Consider the following 14,555-nt stretch of genomic DNA (forward strand, 5'->3'; position numbering starts at 1 on the left):
AGCAGTACCATACAAATAAATTATTAAAAATAATACATTGTGATTTCTGGATTTTTTTTTTTTTTTTTTTTAAAGATGTCTCTCACAGTGGACATGCACCTAAGATGAAAATTTCAGATCCCTCCATGATTTCTAAGTGGGAAAACTTGCAAAATGCAGGGTGTTCAAATACTTATTTTCCTCACTGTATATAAAGTCTAAATTCTGTTCAGTCGCATGTTTTACAGCAAAATACACTAAATTTAAAGTTTTCAAGTTTTGTCAAAGAACACTGAATTTCCCCGCCTGATTGGAAAATCACTAAGGGCCCTTGGGCAAGGCCTTTAATCCCTTATTGCTCCCGGTGTGTAGTGAGCGCCTTGTATGGCAGCATCCTGACATCGGGGTGAATGTGAGGCATAATTGTAAAGCGCTTTGAGCGTCTAATGCAGATGGAAAAGCGCTATATAAATGCAGTCCATTTACCATTTATTTAATCTGACTGAGGATTTCACTGACTGCCAGTGCATACAGTCCGGGAAAGCTCTGAAGCTCGTAACAACACAAAAATAAAAAATTACAGAGAGAATTGAGGGAACATGGGTGAAATTAGTTCTGTCAACATTCTATCAACCATATCTTGTATTTTATATTGAGGAAAAGTTATTTTGCTATACTTATCACTATTGTTTTATCACCCAGCCCCAACTGTCAGTTTCATTAGTGGAATGTTTTCTTGTATTCATTGTCACCAGATCTCTGTAAATAACCTTTTCTCTCTGCCACAGTTCGATTTCTGACGTCTTTGGTCCAGAACCTGCTGGAAGCTTTGAGTAAGTTGATTGACTATGGCCACTTTTTCCACCTGCCTGGTCTGTTCACTCAACATGTATGATTTACAGATTGTAAATATGGCACATTTAAATCAGTGCCATTGTGGAATATGACATGATGCACCACAGGTCAAAGCCATTCATGCAGGTCAAAGCCATGTCCGTCTCTGCATTATCTTTCACTAAAATGTAAGTGGCACAGATGTGAGCAGCAAGGGCGCAGTTTAGAACTAGAAATTGTAGGGGACAAAGTGTGAGGTCCGCAGGGCCGAAGCCCATAGGCCGGGGGTCTGGGGGCGCTTTAGGCCCCCAGAAGCCAACAGTTTCTAGATAAGCTCAGATGCATTCTGAGTCCAGAGAGTAATTTTAATGTTTTGAGAAGATCATAAAGTGGACACCATTTGACTTATGCAATTTGAAACTGTGGATATAAGTACTTTATTCTGTGAATAGCCAGCATTGATTTTATTAACATCCTGGTGTAAATAAGGTATCACCACATGTGTAGAACTCAAAAAGAATGATAGGTTGAGTTTTCATTAAAAAAAACAACTGCAATGTGGTAAAATGTTTTCATAAATATGAAAGAACAGGCTCTTAATAATTAACTATTGCACACTGTATTTTTTTTTTCTCAAGATTTGTTTTTGCATAAGTTTGAAAAAACAACAGATCATAGGTTTAGGATAAATTACTTATCATGAATTTAATTTTCGAAGTGGCACTAATGACAACACTCATACTGAACATAATTTCTCCCAGATAGCTTTTCTGATTTCCTTTTCTAACTTTCAGAATTTAGTAAATTAGCATATGGTCCATTGATACTTATGTGTAGCCACTAGTCCCTAGAGGCAACTATTTTTGGTTTCAAATCAGGGCAAATGCAGTCCCAGAAAATTCTGAATGGGACAAACAAGAAACAGGTGTTGTAAACAAGTCAATGCTGCTAAAAATACAAACTTGCAGAAACAAAGATACTATTCTGACATGGTTTGCACATAAGACTGGCATGTCAGAAGGTGGGGTATCCCCCACCAAATTGTGCCCATGGTGAGCAGAACGGACTCCAGTGCCTGCAACGACATAACAGAATGGAGAATAGCAACACTTAACCACAATATTGTAATGTCTTTCTTTAATACTAGCTTGCACAGTTCCTCAGTCGCATAGAAAATTATTATAGAAATAGGATAGTTTTTGTCATGGGGTGCGGGGGGGCTTTAGGCCCCACAGAGCAATCAGATTTCTCATGGTTTCCCCCTAACTAGCAATTTTTGGCTCATCAGAAATGTAAGATGCTAAAAAGGTTATTTTGAAAGCATTCTTTTTTCCCTTAGCAACCACTTGTGTAGAACAAGCCAGTGCATTGGTTAGGGGGTGTGACATTGTCGAATGTATTACTTTGGAGTTCTGTTACTTTGGGTTAGTGACCCCAGATGATTAAACAGATCAAAGTCAAAGATTGATAGCCCCCAAAATAAACATGTTTACCATATTTCTGTTACCAGTGTGTCTAGAGATTTGATCAAATCTCATTGATCAGTGAAATATTTTGTAATTGGTGAATTTATGATGTCACAAAGATGCTTATTTTTTGCATGCATTATAGATTTATCCTGGCTGAATGTTTGGAAGACTAGGATCAGTAATTTTATGGCAGATTTGAGATACTCTGTGCTCACAAAATTCTAAAAGGGTCATTTCAAACTTTGTTCTTTTGCAGAGATGCTGAAAGGACCTCAGTACAGAAACGAACATCTGGCTCCATTGAAGAAGACTCTGGTTTCATCCCAGGAAAACGGCGTCGTAAAAAATAAAGTGTATATATGTGTTTGTTTTTTTGGGGGGTGGGGGTGGGTTGATATTTAATTCCCTTCAGAAATTTGCAGTGCCAGGATTTCAACAATTAATTGAATTAATATGTACATGTGTATGGATATACTATAGCCAGCTATCATTGTCTATATGCACATATATAATGGTTGAATTCTTTGTTGAATTAATTTCTGAAATCCTGGCATCACAAATTTCTAAAGGGTGTGACATTTCCTATTGTAGGAGCTACTTGTTTTGTAAGATAATGCTCCAGATGCGGTTTCAAGCCTTTACACCTGTTGAATGTATTTCTACTGTGATGTTTAAGCCACTTTAACCTACAATAAATTTAATAGCTATATTTTTGTGTGCCATTTGATCTGTGGTGTGTGGATCTGATGTGACCTGACTTGTTTCAGGGCATATGATTTTATATATATATATACGAGGTCTATTAGATAAGAAACCAACACTTTTTTTTTTTAACTATATGGATTTGAATGACGTGCAATTACACCATTCATGCTTGAACCCTCGTGCGCATGCGTGAGTTTTTTCACGCGTGTCGGTGACGTCATTTCCCTGTGGGCAGGCCTTGAGTGAGATGTGGTCCAGCCCTCTTGGCTGAATTCCTTTGTTTCACACGCTGCTTGAGACGGCGCGCGTTGCTTTATCAAAATTTTTTTCTGGACCTGTGAGGAATATCCGAGTGGACACTATTCGAGAAATTCAGCTGGTTTTCGGTGAAAAGTTTAACGGCTGATGAGAGATTATGGGGTGTTTAGGGCCTTAGGACTTCCCACGAAGCGGGACGTCGCGCAGCGCTTCCAGGCGCCGTCGTCGAACTGTTTCGACCTGAAAACATCCTAATTTAAGACTTAATTCACCCAGGACGTCGTGAGAGAACAGAGAAGATTCAGAAGAGGCCGGCATGAGGACTTTATGCGGACATTCCACTGTTTAAGGACATTTTTTAATGAAAGACGTGCACGCAAATTCACCGAGTCGTTTCCGTGATGACTCGGCGAATCTGTGTGCGCCGTGACAGGAAAAACACTGTGTTGAAAACCATTTGTAAAATTCAGGCGGCTTTTGATGGCTTTCAACAAGTGAGTAACTGAGAAATTGTTTAACAGCTTGGGCATGTTCCAACTTGCCCGTTAAGGTTTCCAACAGAGGTGTTTTTCCTGTCGAGATCTCCCGCGGTCGGGTCCGGCCCGACATGCGACTGCCCGCACGTTCTTTCATTACAAAATGTCCGTTAACAATGGAATGTCCGAATAAACTCCCCATGCCGACTTCTTCTGAAAGTTCTCTGTTCTCTGACGACTTACTGGGTCAACAGAGCCTGAAATGTGGAAGTTTTCAACTTGAAACTGCGAGACGCTGCCGCCTTGAAGCGCAGATCGCCGTCAGGCGCCGTGGGCCGTCCTTAAAGTGACACTTACAGACCAAAATCTCTCATCAGCCGTTAAAATTTTTACCGAAAACCAGCTGAATTTATCGAATGGTGTCCACTCAGTTGTGCCTTACAGTTTTGAAAAAATTTTGATCAAACAAAGCAGCAGTCTCTGAGCCATTCCTAAACAATGAAAAAATCGACGAGAGGGTGAGCGACTCCTCAAAGACTGCCCACAGACGAATGACGTAACCGACAGGCGTGAAAAAAACTCTCACATGCCCACGAGGGTTCAAGCATGTCTGATGTAATCACACGTGATTCAAATCCATATGGTTTTTGAAAAAAATAAGGTCGGATACTTTTCTAATAGACCTCGTATGTATGTATGTATGTATATATATATATATACATATATATATATATACATATATATACACTTCATCAAAACTGGAATGGCATAAATGGACTTAAGTTATGCCCCACACAGCTCACTTTTCAGCCCCTTTAACGTTCCCAGTCTTCGTCAGAGCATTGTTTTTGTTTGTTTTTTCTAATTGAGATTACTGCCTCTTCAAACAGGAAGATTCCAGAAATTGATTTAATTACTTGTAAATTAATTGAGTTTTCAATAGATCCCAGTTTCTGGCAAGGGGTGGTGGCCAAGCGTTTAGTACACTTTATTTAAGTGCGGAAGGTTCCTGGTGTCGCAGACCAAATGGTGTGCCCCTAAAAATTGGTCCGCCCTGCCTCCACTGTGCATGTGTTAGTTACGAGCTCAGCAGCTAATCTGAGACAGTCTCTTCACCCAAAGCGATCAAATGGATTAATGGCATTATTAGCCATCAGATAACAAGGTAAAACCCCTTAAATCATTCTAAAGTCAGTTCTAAGTTGAAACAAGGCCATTTTATTCAGAAATGAGTTCAATACTCTGCGACGCTTTCAAATGACCGAGGTGCAGGTGCAGTGCGCATCAGCTAGCACCTCGTGTAGCTGCAGCGCTCTTGATTGCTTCCTCAGTCTTTTACAATACAATAATGCTGAATTTATGTGGACATAATTGTTGTACCAAAGCTTCAGATACCTGTCGCTGAGATGGATGATGACTGGAGTGCAGTTTGAAGCTGAAACGAGGTGACAATCCGTGAACCGCGGCCAGTGACGCATGTGCAGTGAAGGCAGGGTGGACTGATTTTTTGGGGGGGAGTTCTGATCTTCGTTCTTCTTACCATAAGTTGAGGGAACCTCATTCCAAGTAGTGATGAGCCTCTATTCACTCACTGCATGTGGAAAAGGACTGATGCAAACCTACCAGGAAGTGTATTTTCCAACAGATGCTCTTGAGTTTGGCATGCAACAATAATATACTAAAATATGCTATATTGCGGTTTGTACCTGTCTCTGCAGAAAAAGTTAAGTTTTTATCTTTTAATAGCAAGTTGGGGCTGCCACTTTAAGCCAGCTGTGGTGGAATTTTGTATTACCATAAAATAATGGAACAGAAAGTTTACTGTCAAAATATGACAGCATTATCAGAGTTTCCATGCATCCTGAAAATTTAGAGTAGTTTTCCAGTCATGGAAATGAGTGGGGAAGTTGACAAAATATCTTGGAAATATTGTCCTGGAAACTTGATTGCATTTTAACCCTCACAGATTGCCACATAAACGTGGGAAATTTATTTTAAATTCTGTGTACTGTTGGTGAGACAACCTGTGCAGTGTGACACATCTGCTGAAGCAGCTCAGTTTTCACAGAGCCTGGACTTAAAAGCATAAATTGTTCAGGCTGCTGCATTGGGAATAAATACACTTGTATGATACTCGTCCACTGATCTACATTTTTGTTAAACAAGCCAAACGCTGTTATCAGTACTTGGTTTTCTTAATTAAAGACTGAATATACCAGGATAAGTAGGATTATAAAAATTAGGCTTACATCTGGAAAGTATTCACGGTGCTTCACTTTTTCCACATTAAATGAAAAATGTTAAATATGACAAATATATCTAGTAACTTCATTTAAATAACTTCACATGGAAACAAGGCTTTCGGACTGTGGCTAGGCGAAGGAAGCCCCGTAGGGCTTGGTGCCCGGTTGTGGCACCCCGATCACGCTCGCCAGTGCGAACTGTGAATCGGTCCTCCCCCTTGGATTTGCCAGATGTGAATTCTCTGAGCCCACAAGTGACTTCCACTCCTGTCTCTAGGCCGAAACACCGGACTTTAGTGATAGGGGATTCTATCACCCGCAAAGTCAGGTTACAGACGCCAGCTAACGTTAAACGTATTCCTGGGGCCAGAGCTCCCGACATTGCATCTCATCTTAGGGTGCTGACGCTGCAGAAGGGAAGACGGACGAAGGAACATGACATGAGATATAGTCACATAGTTATTCACGTTGGCATCAATGATATCAGGATGAAGCACTCAGAGGTCACAAAAATGGACATAGAGAGGACTTGTGACCTTGCCAGAAAGATGTGTCGGTATCGATTAATAGTCTTTGGTCCCCTCCCCTCCCGGGGTACTGATGAGGCGTTTAGCAGGCTGATATCATTAAATAGGTGGCTGGTGCAGTTTTGTAGACAGGAAGGCTTTAGCTTTATTGATGACTGGCCTTCATTCTGGGGCCACCGTAGCTTGCTGATGCCGGACGGCCTCCACCCTACTGGGGAAGGTGCCGCCATCTTGTCTGCGAACATAGATAGAGCTCTACAGGGAGGGTAACATTAAGATCTACAGCAGGCCACGGAGCAGGTGATTAGAGACCCTGCAACATAAATAAGCCTTCTGATTCCCTCTGCAAATCATTTATGGAAATTGTGGATGCATTAGGATTTCGGCAATGCATTCGGGATTCGACGCACATTAGTATTGCTGTCACGAATATTGACATCATGCCTCTTACATCAGTGGTGTCTGATCACTCACTTATTAAGTTTACAGTTTCGCTGCCGTGTTTAGTGGAACAACAACCTTATATATCTTTACGGCGATGCTTCAACTCCTCAACTAAGACTGAACTCGAAGCTAGACTGCCTGATGTCTTAGCTTCACATTTGACAAATACCCAGTCAGTAGACAAACTTGTGGATAGTTTAAACTCAGTGCTCAAAACTACACTCGACATGATTGCACCACCTGTGTTAAAACCGCGCTCCCCCAAATCACAGTCACCTTGGTTCAATGATTATCTGCGTGACCTCAAGCATAAAGCAAGAGGTCTAGTAATGGAAATGGCGTCGTTCAAAATTAGAAGTATTTCACCTTGCGTGGCGTGATGCTATCTTAGACTATAAGCATGCATTATTGGCTACAAAGCAGACTTACTACTCTGATTTGATCAACAAAAACAAGCATAACTCAAAGTTCTTGTTCAACACGGTGGCAACACTTTTGCATGGACAACCTCCTGTAGTTCGCTCTCCTTTTACAGCACAAGATTTCCTGGATTACTTTGGGAAGAAAATAGAAGACATCAGGTTAAACATATCCTGGCATGCCTTAATCCAGCCACTACACCCTGCTATTGATGTGGGCGCCACTACTGAGGAGGTATTACCTAGATTTACAGAATTTGACAGTATCTCACTAGGCATGCTGACAAAACTCGTAATGTCAACAAAAAGCACAACCTGTTTATTTGATCCTATACCAACAAAACTGTTTAAGGACCTGTGGCCCACTCTTGGGCCGACAGTGCTGGAAATTATTAATCGTTCTTTAACTTCTGGATCTGTTCCTAAATGTTTCAAATCTGCAGTGATTAAACCATTACTTAAGAAACCTAATCTTGACCCAAGTGTATTGACAAACTATTGGCCGATATCAAATGTATAATTTTTCTCTAAAATTCTGGAAAAAGTGGTGTCACGACAGCTTGTAAACTATCTTACTGAGAATAATCTCTTTGAGCCACTGCAGTCTGCTTTTAGAAAATATCATTCCACAGAGACGGCTCTCACTCAAGTGGTGAATGATCTTCTGCTTACAATGGATTCGGACACCACTACGGTTCTGTGGCTGTTAGATCTCAGTGCTGCATTTGATACAGTGGATCATCATATTCTACTTGATAGGCTGGAAAATCATTTTGGGATTACTGGGAGTGCTCTTGCATGGCTGATGTCATACTTGACTAGTTGTTCTCACTGTGTTTTGTACAGTAACACTACCTCTAACCTTAGTGACATGAAATTTGGGGTTCCACAGGGGTCTGTCTTAGGCCCCCTGCTTTTCTCCCTTTATATAGCACCCCTTGGGCACATATTGCGGCGTTTTGGGATTACCTTTCACTGCTATGCAGATGATACTCAGTTATACATGCCGATAACTGCAGGTAATCTTGTTCAGATAAAATCCTTAGAAGATTGCCTTGCAGCTGTGAGAAGTTGGATGTCTAGAAACTTCCTACTTTTAAACTCTGATAAGACTGAAACGATGGTTCTTGGACCAGTGAGACATCGGCATCAATTTGACCAGTTAACGCTCAGCCTCAGCTCGTGTGTCATACATCACACTGACAAAGTGAGAAACCTTGGGGTAATTTTTGATCCTTCGTTGTCCTTTGGCCGCCACATTAGAAATATTACTAGGACTGCTTTCTTCCACCTACGAAATATAGTGTAGCGGGATGAAAGTCCCGGGTCCCAATTGAAAAGACGTTCCCGCTAGCTTGGCTAAGGGGGAGTTCCCCTTTGGCTGACCTGGTAGAGGAACGGTCTTTTGTGCGAGCCACGTGGGTTCGATCCCCACCATCGTCCCGGCCACAAAGGTCCTGCTGCTTCAATCTGGCGTCACGAACAGGATGTGGATCACAGAGTATGCTAACATGCAGGACGAAGTCAAAAATGGTGGGGAGATGTGTAGCGGGATGAAAGTCCCGGGTCCCAATTGAAAAGACGTTCCCACTAGCTTGGCTAACGGGGAGTTCCCCTTTGGCTGACCTGGTAGAGGAACGGTCTTTTGTGCGAGCCGCGTGGGTTCGATCCTCACCATCGTCCCAGCCACGAAGGTCCTGCTGCTTCAATCGCGAAGATTCGTCCCATCCTGTCTATGGCTGATGCTGAGACCCTGATCCATGCATTTATCTCTTCTAGATTGGACTACTGCAATGTTGTATTTTCTGGTTTACCGCAGTCTAGCATTAGGGGTCTCCAATTGGTTCAAAATGCTGCAGCCAGACTTTTGACATGAAGCAGAAAGTTCGACCACATTACACCCATTTTGGCATCCCTTCACTGGTTCCTGTCCCAGTGAGATCAGATTTTAAGGTTCTGCTACTAACCTATAAAATTATTCATGGACTGGCACCCTCCTACCTAGCTGACCTAATTAAACCTTACGTACCGGCCCGGGCTTTACGTTCTCTGGGTGCAGGACTATTTTGTGTCCCTAAGGTGAGTAAGAAGTCTGCGGGTCACAGAGCTTTCTCTTATCATGCCCCTGTTCTGTGGAATGATCTCCCTGTGTCAATAAAACAGTCAGATTCTGTGGAGACTTTCAAGTCCAAACTTAAGACGCACTTATTTTCCCTTTCATATGGCTAGCATACTGGTACAGTTTTGTTTTACGCTTTTTACTCTTTTAATTCATTTTATTAGTAATTGGAGCGGGCCGCGGCCTCAACTTTACCTAAATTCTGGGTCTTTTAGTGAAGTTTAGGGCTAGTGGCTGGCGGTCACCTTAGTATTTCTCTGTTTTTCTTGTTTAATGCTGACAAATTATACAGTATTTCTTGTCTTTCTGATGCCTGATTCTGTTGTTCTCTCTGTTTAAGGCAGCTCCAACCAGAGATGGGAGTTGTGTTCGTGTTGGTGATCCTCCTGTCCTGTGTGCCAACAGCATTTCTTGTATATTCGTCCGTGAATTGTTCTGTGAATTGTTCTGTAATTTATGTTTTGTAGCATGGCCCAAGCAGAGGGTCACCCCTTTGAGTCTGGTCTGCTTGAGGTTTCTTCCTCAGAGGGAGTTTTTCCTTACCACTGTTGCTCTGGGGGTTGGTAAGGTTAGACCTTACCTGTGTGAAGCGCTTTGAAGCAACTCTGTTGTGATTTGGCACTATATAAATGAAAATAAATTGAAATTGAAAATTGAGGTGGACATTTTAGCTGATTCAACATATTGTTTGATAAAGGGGAATATTCTGCTGTAGGGAGAAATTAAATTTGAAATTTTTAGCCATGGGATGTGTAAACATATGTTCACAAATGCATCATGTCAAAGAGACAAAAGCAGAAATACAGATTTAACAAGGCAATGATTAGAAGAGGCATCTGGAAGAATAAGTAATGCAACAGTGGAAAAATCTGTACCCCAAGATAACTTAAAAGTCCAGAGTATCCACTGCTGTGAGGGAGAAGCTGGAGCCCAGATAAACTGATGGAACCCAAAAGTATCCAATAGTGCCAGAAAAACACCTGCATAAAGGATCAAGTGCTGTATTCATAGTACTGTTGAAACAGGGCAGCAGAACGTGGTTAGTGCACTTGCTTTCAAAACGGAAAGTTCCTAATTCAAGACCACCTGTGCCCATTCTCTGTAATGTGGAGATGCATCCGGAAGGGCATTCTGCATAAAACATCTGCCAAATCAACACATATGTAGATCACTACTGAGGTGACCCCCTATTAAAAAAAGAAGACAAAATGCCACACAATCAGAACATTGAACAAGTAATTCCAACAATTCTGGATTTTTCTCAAAAAAGTACAAGTAGAAAAAATATTTCTTCCTTTAGAGGAAGGACTCAACCATTTTATTTCCTCTTAATTATGTATTTTTAATGTTAATTTTACTGTCCTAATGTATTTAGATATTGTTTAGGTTCTCGTTATCGTATAGACACTTTTATTAGAATCATTATTATTATTATTACTTCTATTTTGTCTTTTGATTATTAAATGTACCACAACGGAAATAAGTGTTTTCACGTCCTTGTCCATGTATTTTTAATGTATTTACAATTATATTATGTACTTACATTAAACTTACTGAATAAAAGATGATTTACACTGAACTTACTAAATAAAATCAATCAACCTAAGGGCCCTGTCCCACTGGCGTTTAGGAGGATTTGCGCATGAAATGAGGAGACAAAAGCTGAGCGTCCGCAACAAAGGTGGGTGGAAATGACAAATGTCCTGGGGTGGATCAGCGAATCCATGAGGAAGAAAAGTGGATATAACAGGGAACAGAAGCGAAGGCGACCGCGGAGGCGCCCCCATGAGGGGCACAACGGCCGTGATGCACTCGCTCTATCCGTGCCCACTCTGTCTGCATGCGCGACATACCATTTGCGACCGTGATGTGGCCGTGCTGGGCACGCATCATATCTGTTTTGCACGCTGTCCCGGTCTGCTGCTAAGCCGCGCCAACCCGTCGGTTGCGGATATCAGCGGATGACGGGATATGCGGCACGCTGGTTGTGTATGTCCTGCGTATGTCTTCAGTATGTGTTCAGGCAGTGATGCGGATCTCATCCGCAGCAGGATTTTTGAGCGGCTCAAAAATCCTGCTGCGGACATGCGTGCCTCTGCGGATGATCACGGACGTGTACGGATGGCAGCCGACTCATACAGGAATGTTACACGGTTATTGTGGTTGTTTGGCGGATGTGGGCCACTTTTGTGCGCATTCCATCCGCAAATCCTCCTAAACTCCAGTGGGACAGGGCCCTTAATGTGTGTGGATCGTTGACGTGTGAATCACCTGTTGGAGGGATTTTAGCAGAAGTTGTGCAGTGGAAACACGAGGTGGCAGTGTAGTCTGAGCAAACCAAAGAAGAGCTGAATTAAAAATATTATGCTAATATTATATCACCTTACTCGCGCTCTAAATTGTTTATAATTCCGAAATTTTCAAGGTAATGCTTTTATAGAGATAATTAAAAGGGGCACCGACCTTGTTCCCTTGGAGAGAAAATAGCACCGAGATATTTTAGAATGAAAAGACGATGCGGCTGGTGAGAGAAACAAACAAACAAAAAAGAAGCAAATGGAGCATTAACAACTTGGGCACACACAGTGGACTTTATGAAATTATAGTTCTGTCTCACAACTTAAAAGATTAAGTTACCTCGCCTACACCGTTGCTTTTGGGCACCGGCAAAAGGAGGCTTCTGGCTCCCCCTGTTGGACACTGGGAGAAGTGTAAGTCTGATTTCATTCACCTGCTCAGGTCTCCTTTTGTGTGTCATTACTATGTTTACAATTATCATTTTAAATTCTTACTCTGTTTTCTATATGTCTGAGAAATAATTTGTCAAAGTAAGCCTGTTTTTGCGCAAATGCTACAAAAATTAACCTGCCATGTCTTACTGAGTCAGTTTTCAGTTTAAAAATGTTATATTAAAATTATAAATTCAAAGAGGTTTAGCTGTCAAACCACAGTTATCCATGAGGATGGTTTGTGATGTGAACATTAATGCTCTACTTATTGCAGTGACTGTCTTTGTGTGTCCCTGTAATTCTAACAGTCAGGCTGCAGAAATGTGCTTACGAACGTAAACTGCTGTCCTTTTCCTCTTGTGACCTTATCTTCCAGGCACAGTGCCTGTGCTGAGAGCTCTGTCTTTGGGTGTGAATGTGTGACTTTTTTTTGTCTGCGTATGCATCATGTCAGTGCCGGCCCTAACCTATTTGGCGCCTTAGGCAAGATTTTTAATGGCATCCCACCACCCACACACACACACCCACCCACACACACACACACACACACACACACACACACACACACACACACACACACACACACACACACACACACACACACACACACACACACACACACACACACACACACACACACTCCTCTTGACAATCAATGCATATCAAGATGACGGAGAGAAACTCCGCTCAAAGCCTCTACCAATTGTTCCCACCCCAATGAAACACAGTTTATTTTCGGTAGGTCAGTTTTGGTGAACCTCACTCCAAAAGGCCTTAAGAATGAGCAAACCACGGAGGAAGGCATGTTAACACTGCTAGCTACCTGATGCAATGCAACAGAAAAAAATAATTCAGCATATTATTGTGGCAAGCTGCATGAAAGAACGTAGACCAAGCAAGAGCTTTTGTGTTTTCTGCACTCTGCCACAAGGAGGTGCTGTTATTTTTTTACACACAACACAGACAATGGCGGAAGTCATCAAACACACACTTTACACTTATGGTAATGACAACATGACACTCAACCAAGTGGACTAAACCAGTTGAACTACAAAACAACAAATCAACATGAACAACACTGCTAAACTAAAATTAACTACAATAACAACACATAAAACCCCAAATACCCAAACTCCCATAATGCATCACTGCACAACCATTTACAGCAGGGGTAGGCAACCTGTTCCAGAAAGAGCCATGAGGGTGCAGGTTTTCTTTGCAGCCACTGACTCCACCAGGTGATTTCACTGATTAACTGATTCCATCTGCTCAAAGTGATATTAATAAGTAAAATCACCTGGTGGAGTCAGTGGCTGCAAAGAAAACCTGCACCCTCATGGCTCTTTCTGGAACAGGTTGCCTACCCCTGATTTACAGTCTTAGCAGTAGGGTGGCCTGGCGATTGCTTCATTATTTTTGCTGTCTTGGTCCCTTTTTTTCCTCCTCTTTTCTTTTTTCCCTTCCCTGGGCACCAGACAGTTTAGACCGTTTTGACATTGTTGTTAAATCATGTAAAACGCAACCAGATACCAGGCAGTTTAGGCCATTTGAGATTTCTGGATTTTTTTTTTTTTTTTTTTGGATTATGTCTGTCACAGTGGACATGTACCTAAGATGAAAATTTCAGACCCCTCCATGATTTCTAAGTGGGAGAACTTGCAAAATCGCAGGGTGTTCAAATACTTATTTTCCTCACTGTATTTTTTGAGAAATTAGCGATTTTAGCTAATCAGTAAACAATGAATATTGTACTGTAATGTACCATGGGAGTTTGGGTTTGGGGGTTTTAAATGTTGTTGTTGTGGTTCATGTTAGTTTAACAGTGTTGTCAGTGTTATTGATTTTGGTGTTTTTGTAGTTCAATTGGTTTAGTCAGTTTAAGTGTTATGTTGCTGTTACCATGCCTGTTAAGGTCTAAGGTTCTAAAACCATTCTGGATTCACACGCCATTCCACAGAAGCACCTGTTTGCGGAAGAATGTGTGTGTAAAATTGATCACGGACAAACTGAGGACAGCTGACATTTGCTGTTGTTGTTAAGAGTGAAAAGAGTATTGCTTTTGATGTTTTCTGCTACAGTCTTTGCTTGTGCATGTGTAAAAAATTAAAAGCACCTGCTTGCAGCATAATGTAGAAAAAACAAAAAGCTCTGTGCACGTGCAACTGGGGACAGCTGACATTTCCCATTTGGTATGCTTATGTATTTTGTCTCAAGGGTGAACGGCGCCAAAATAAAACATTGATGGAACTAATATTTTTGGTGAAACTACAGATATTAGCTAACATTGCTAATTACATTCTGGACTAACATGCCATTCGAGCAGGGGGCAGTAAATCATCTTTTATTCAGTAAG

General features: G+C 41.6%; 1 protein-coding gene across 3 annotated transcripts in view; it reads left to right on the plus strand.

Moving 5' to 3' along the window:
• The window catches only part of rad18 (RAD18 E3 ubiquitin protein ligase), a 61,459-nt gene extending 58,464 nt beyond the window's left edge, over positions 1-2,995 (plus strand). For 2 of the 3 annotated variants that reach the window (XM_034172384.1, XM_034172385.1), the window contains exons 12-13: positions 768-812; positions 2,539-2,995. In XM_034172384.1, the coding sequence (XP_034028275.1) occupies positions 768-812; positions 2,539-2,632 (139 nt within the window). In that variant the 3' untranslated portion in view covers positions 2,633-2,995. The remainder of the gene's footprint in view (positions 1-767; positions 813-2,538) is intronic. The other variant, XM_034172386.1, reaches the window with a different exon arrangement.
• The last annotated feature ends 11,560 nt before the right edge of the window (positions 2,996-14,555 follow it).

Source organism: Thalassophryne amazonica, chromosome 6 (assembly GCF_902500255.1).
Source record: "Thalassophryne amazonica chromosome 6, fThaAma1.1, whole genome shotgun sequence".
In the NCBI taxonomy this organism is placed as follows: Eukaryota; Metazoa; Chordata; class Actinopteri; order Batrachoidiformes; family Batrachoididae; genus Thalassophryne; species Thalassophryne amazonica.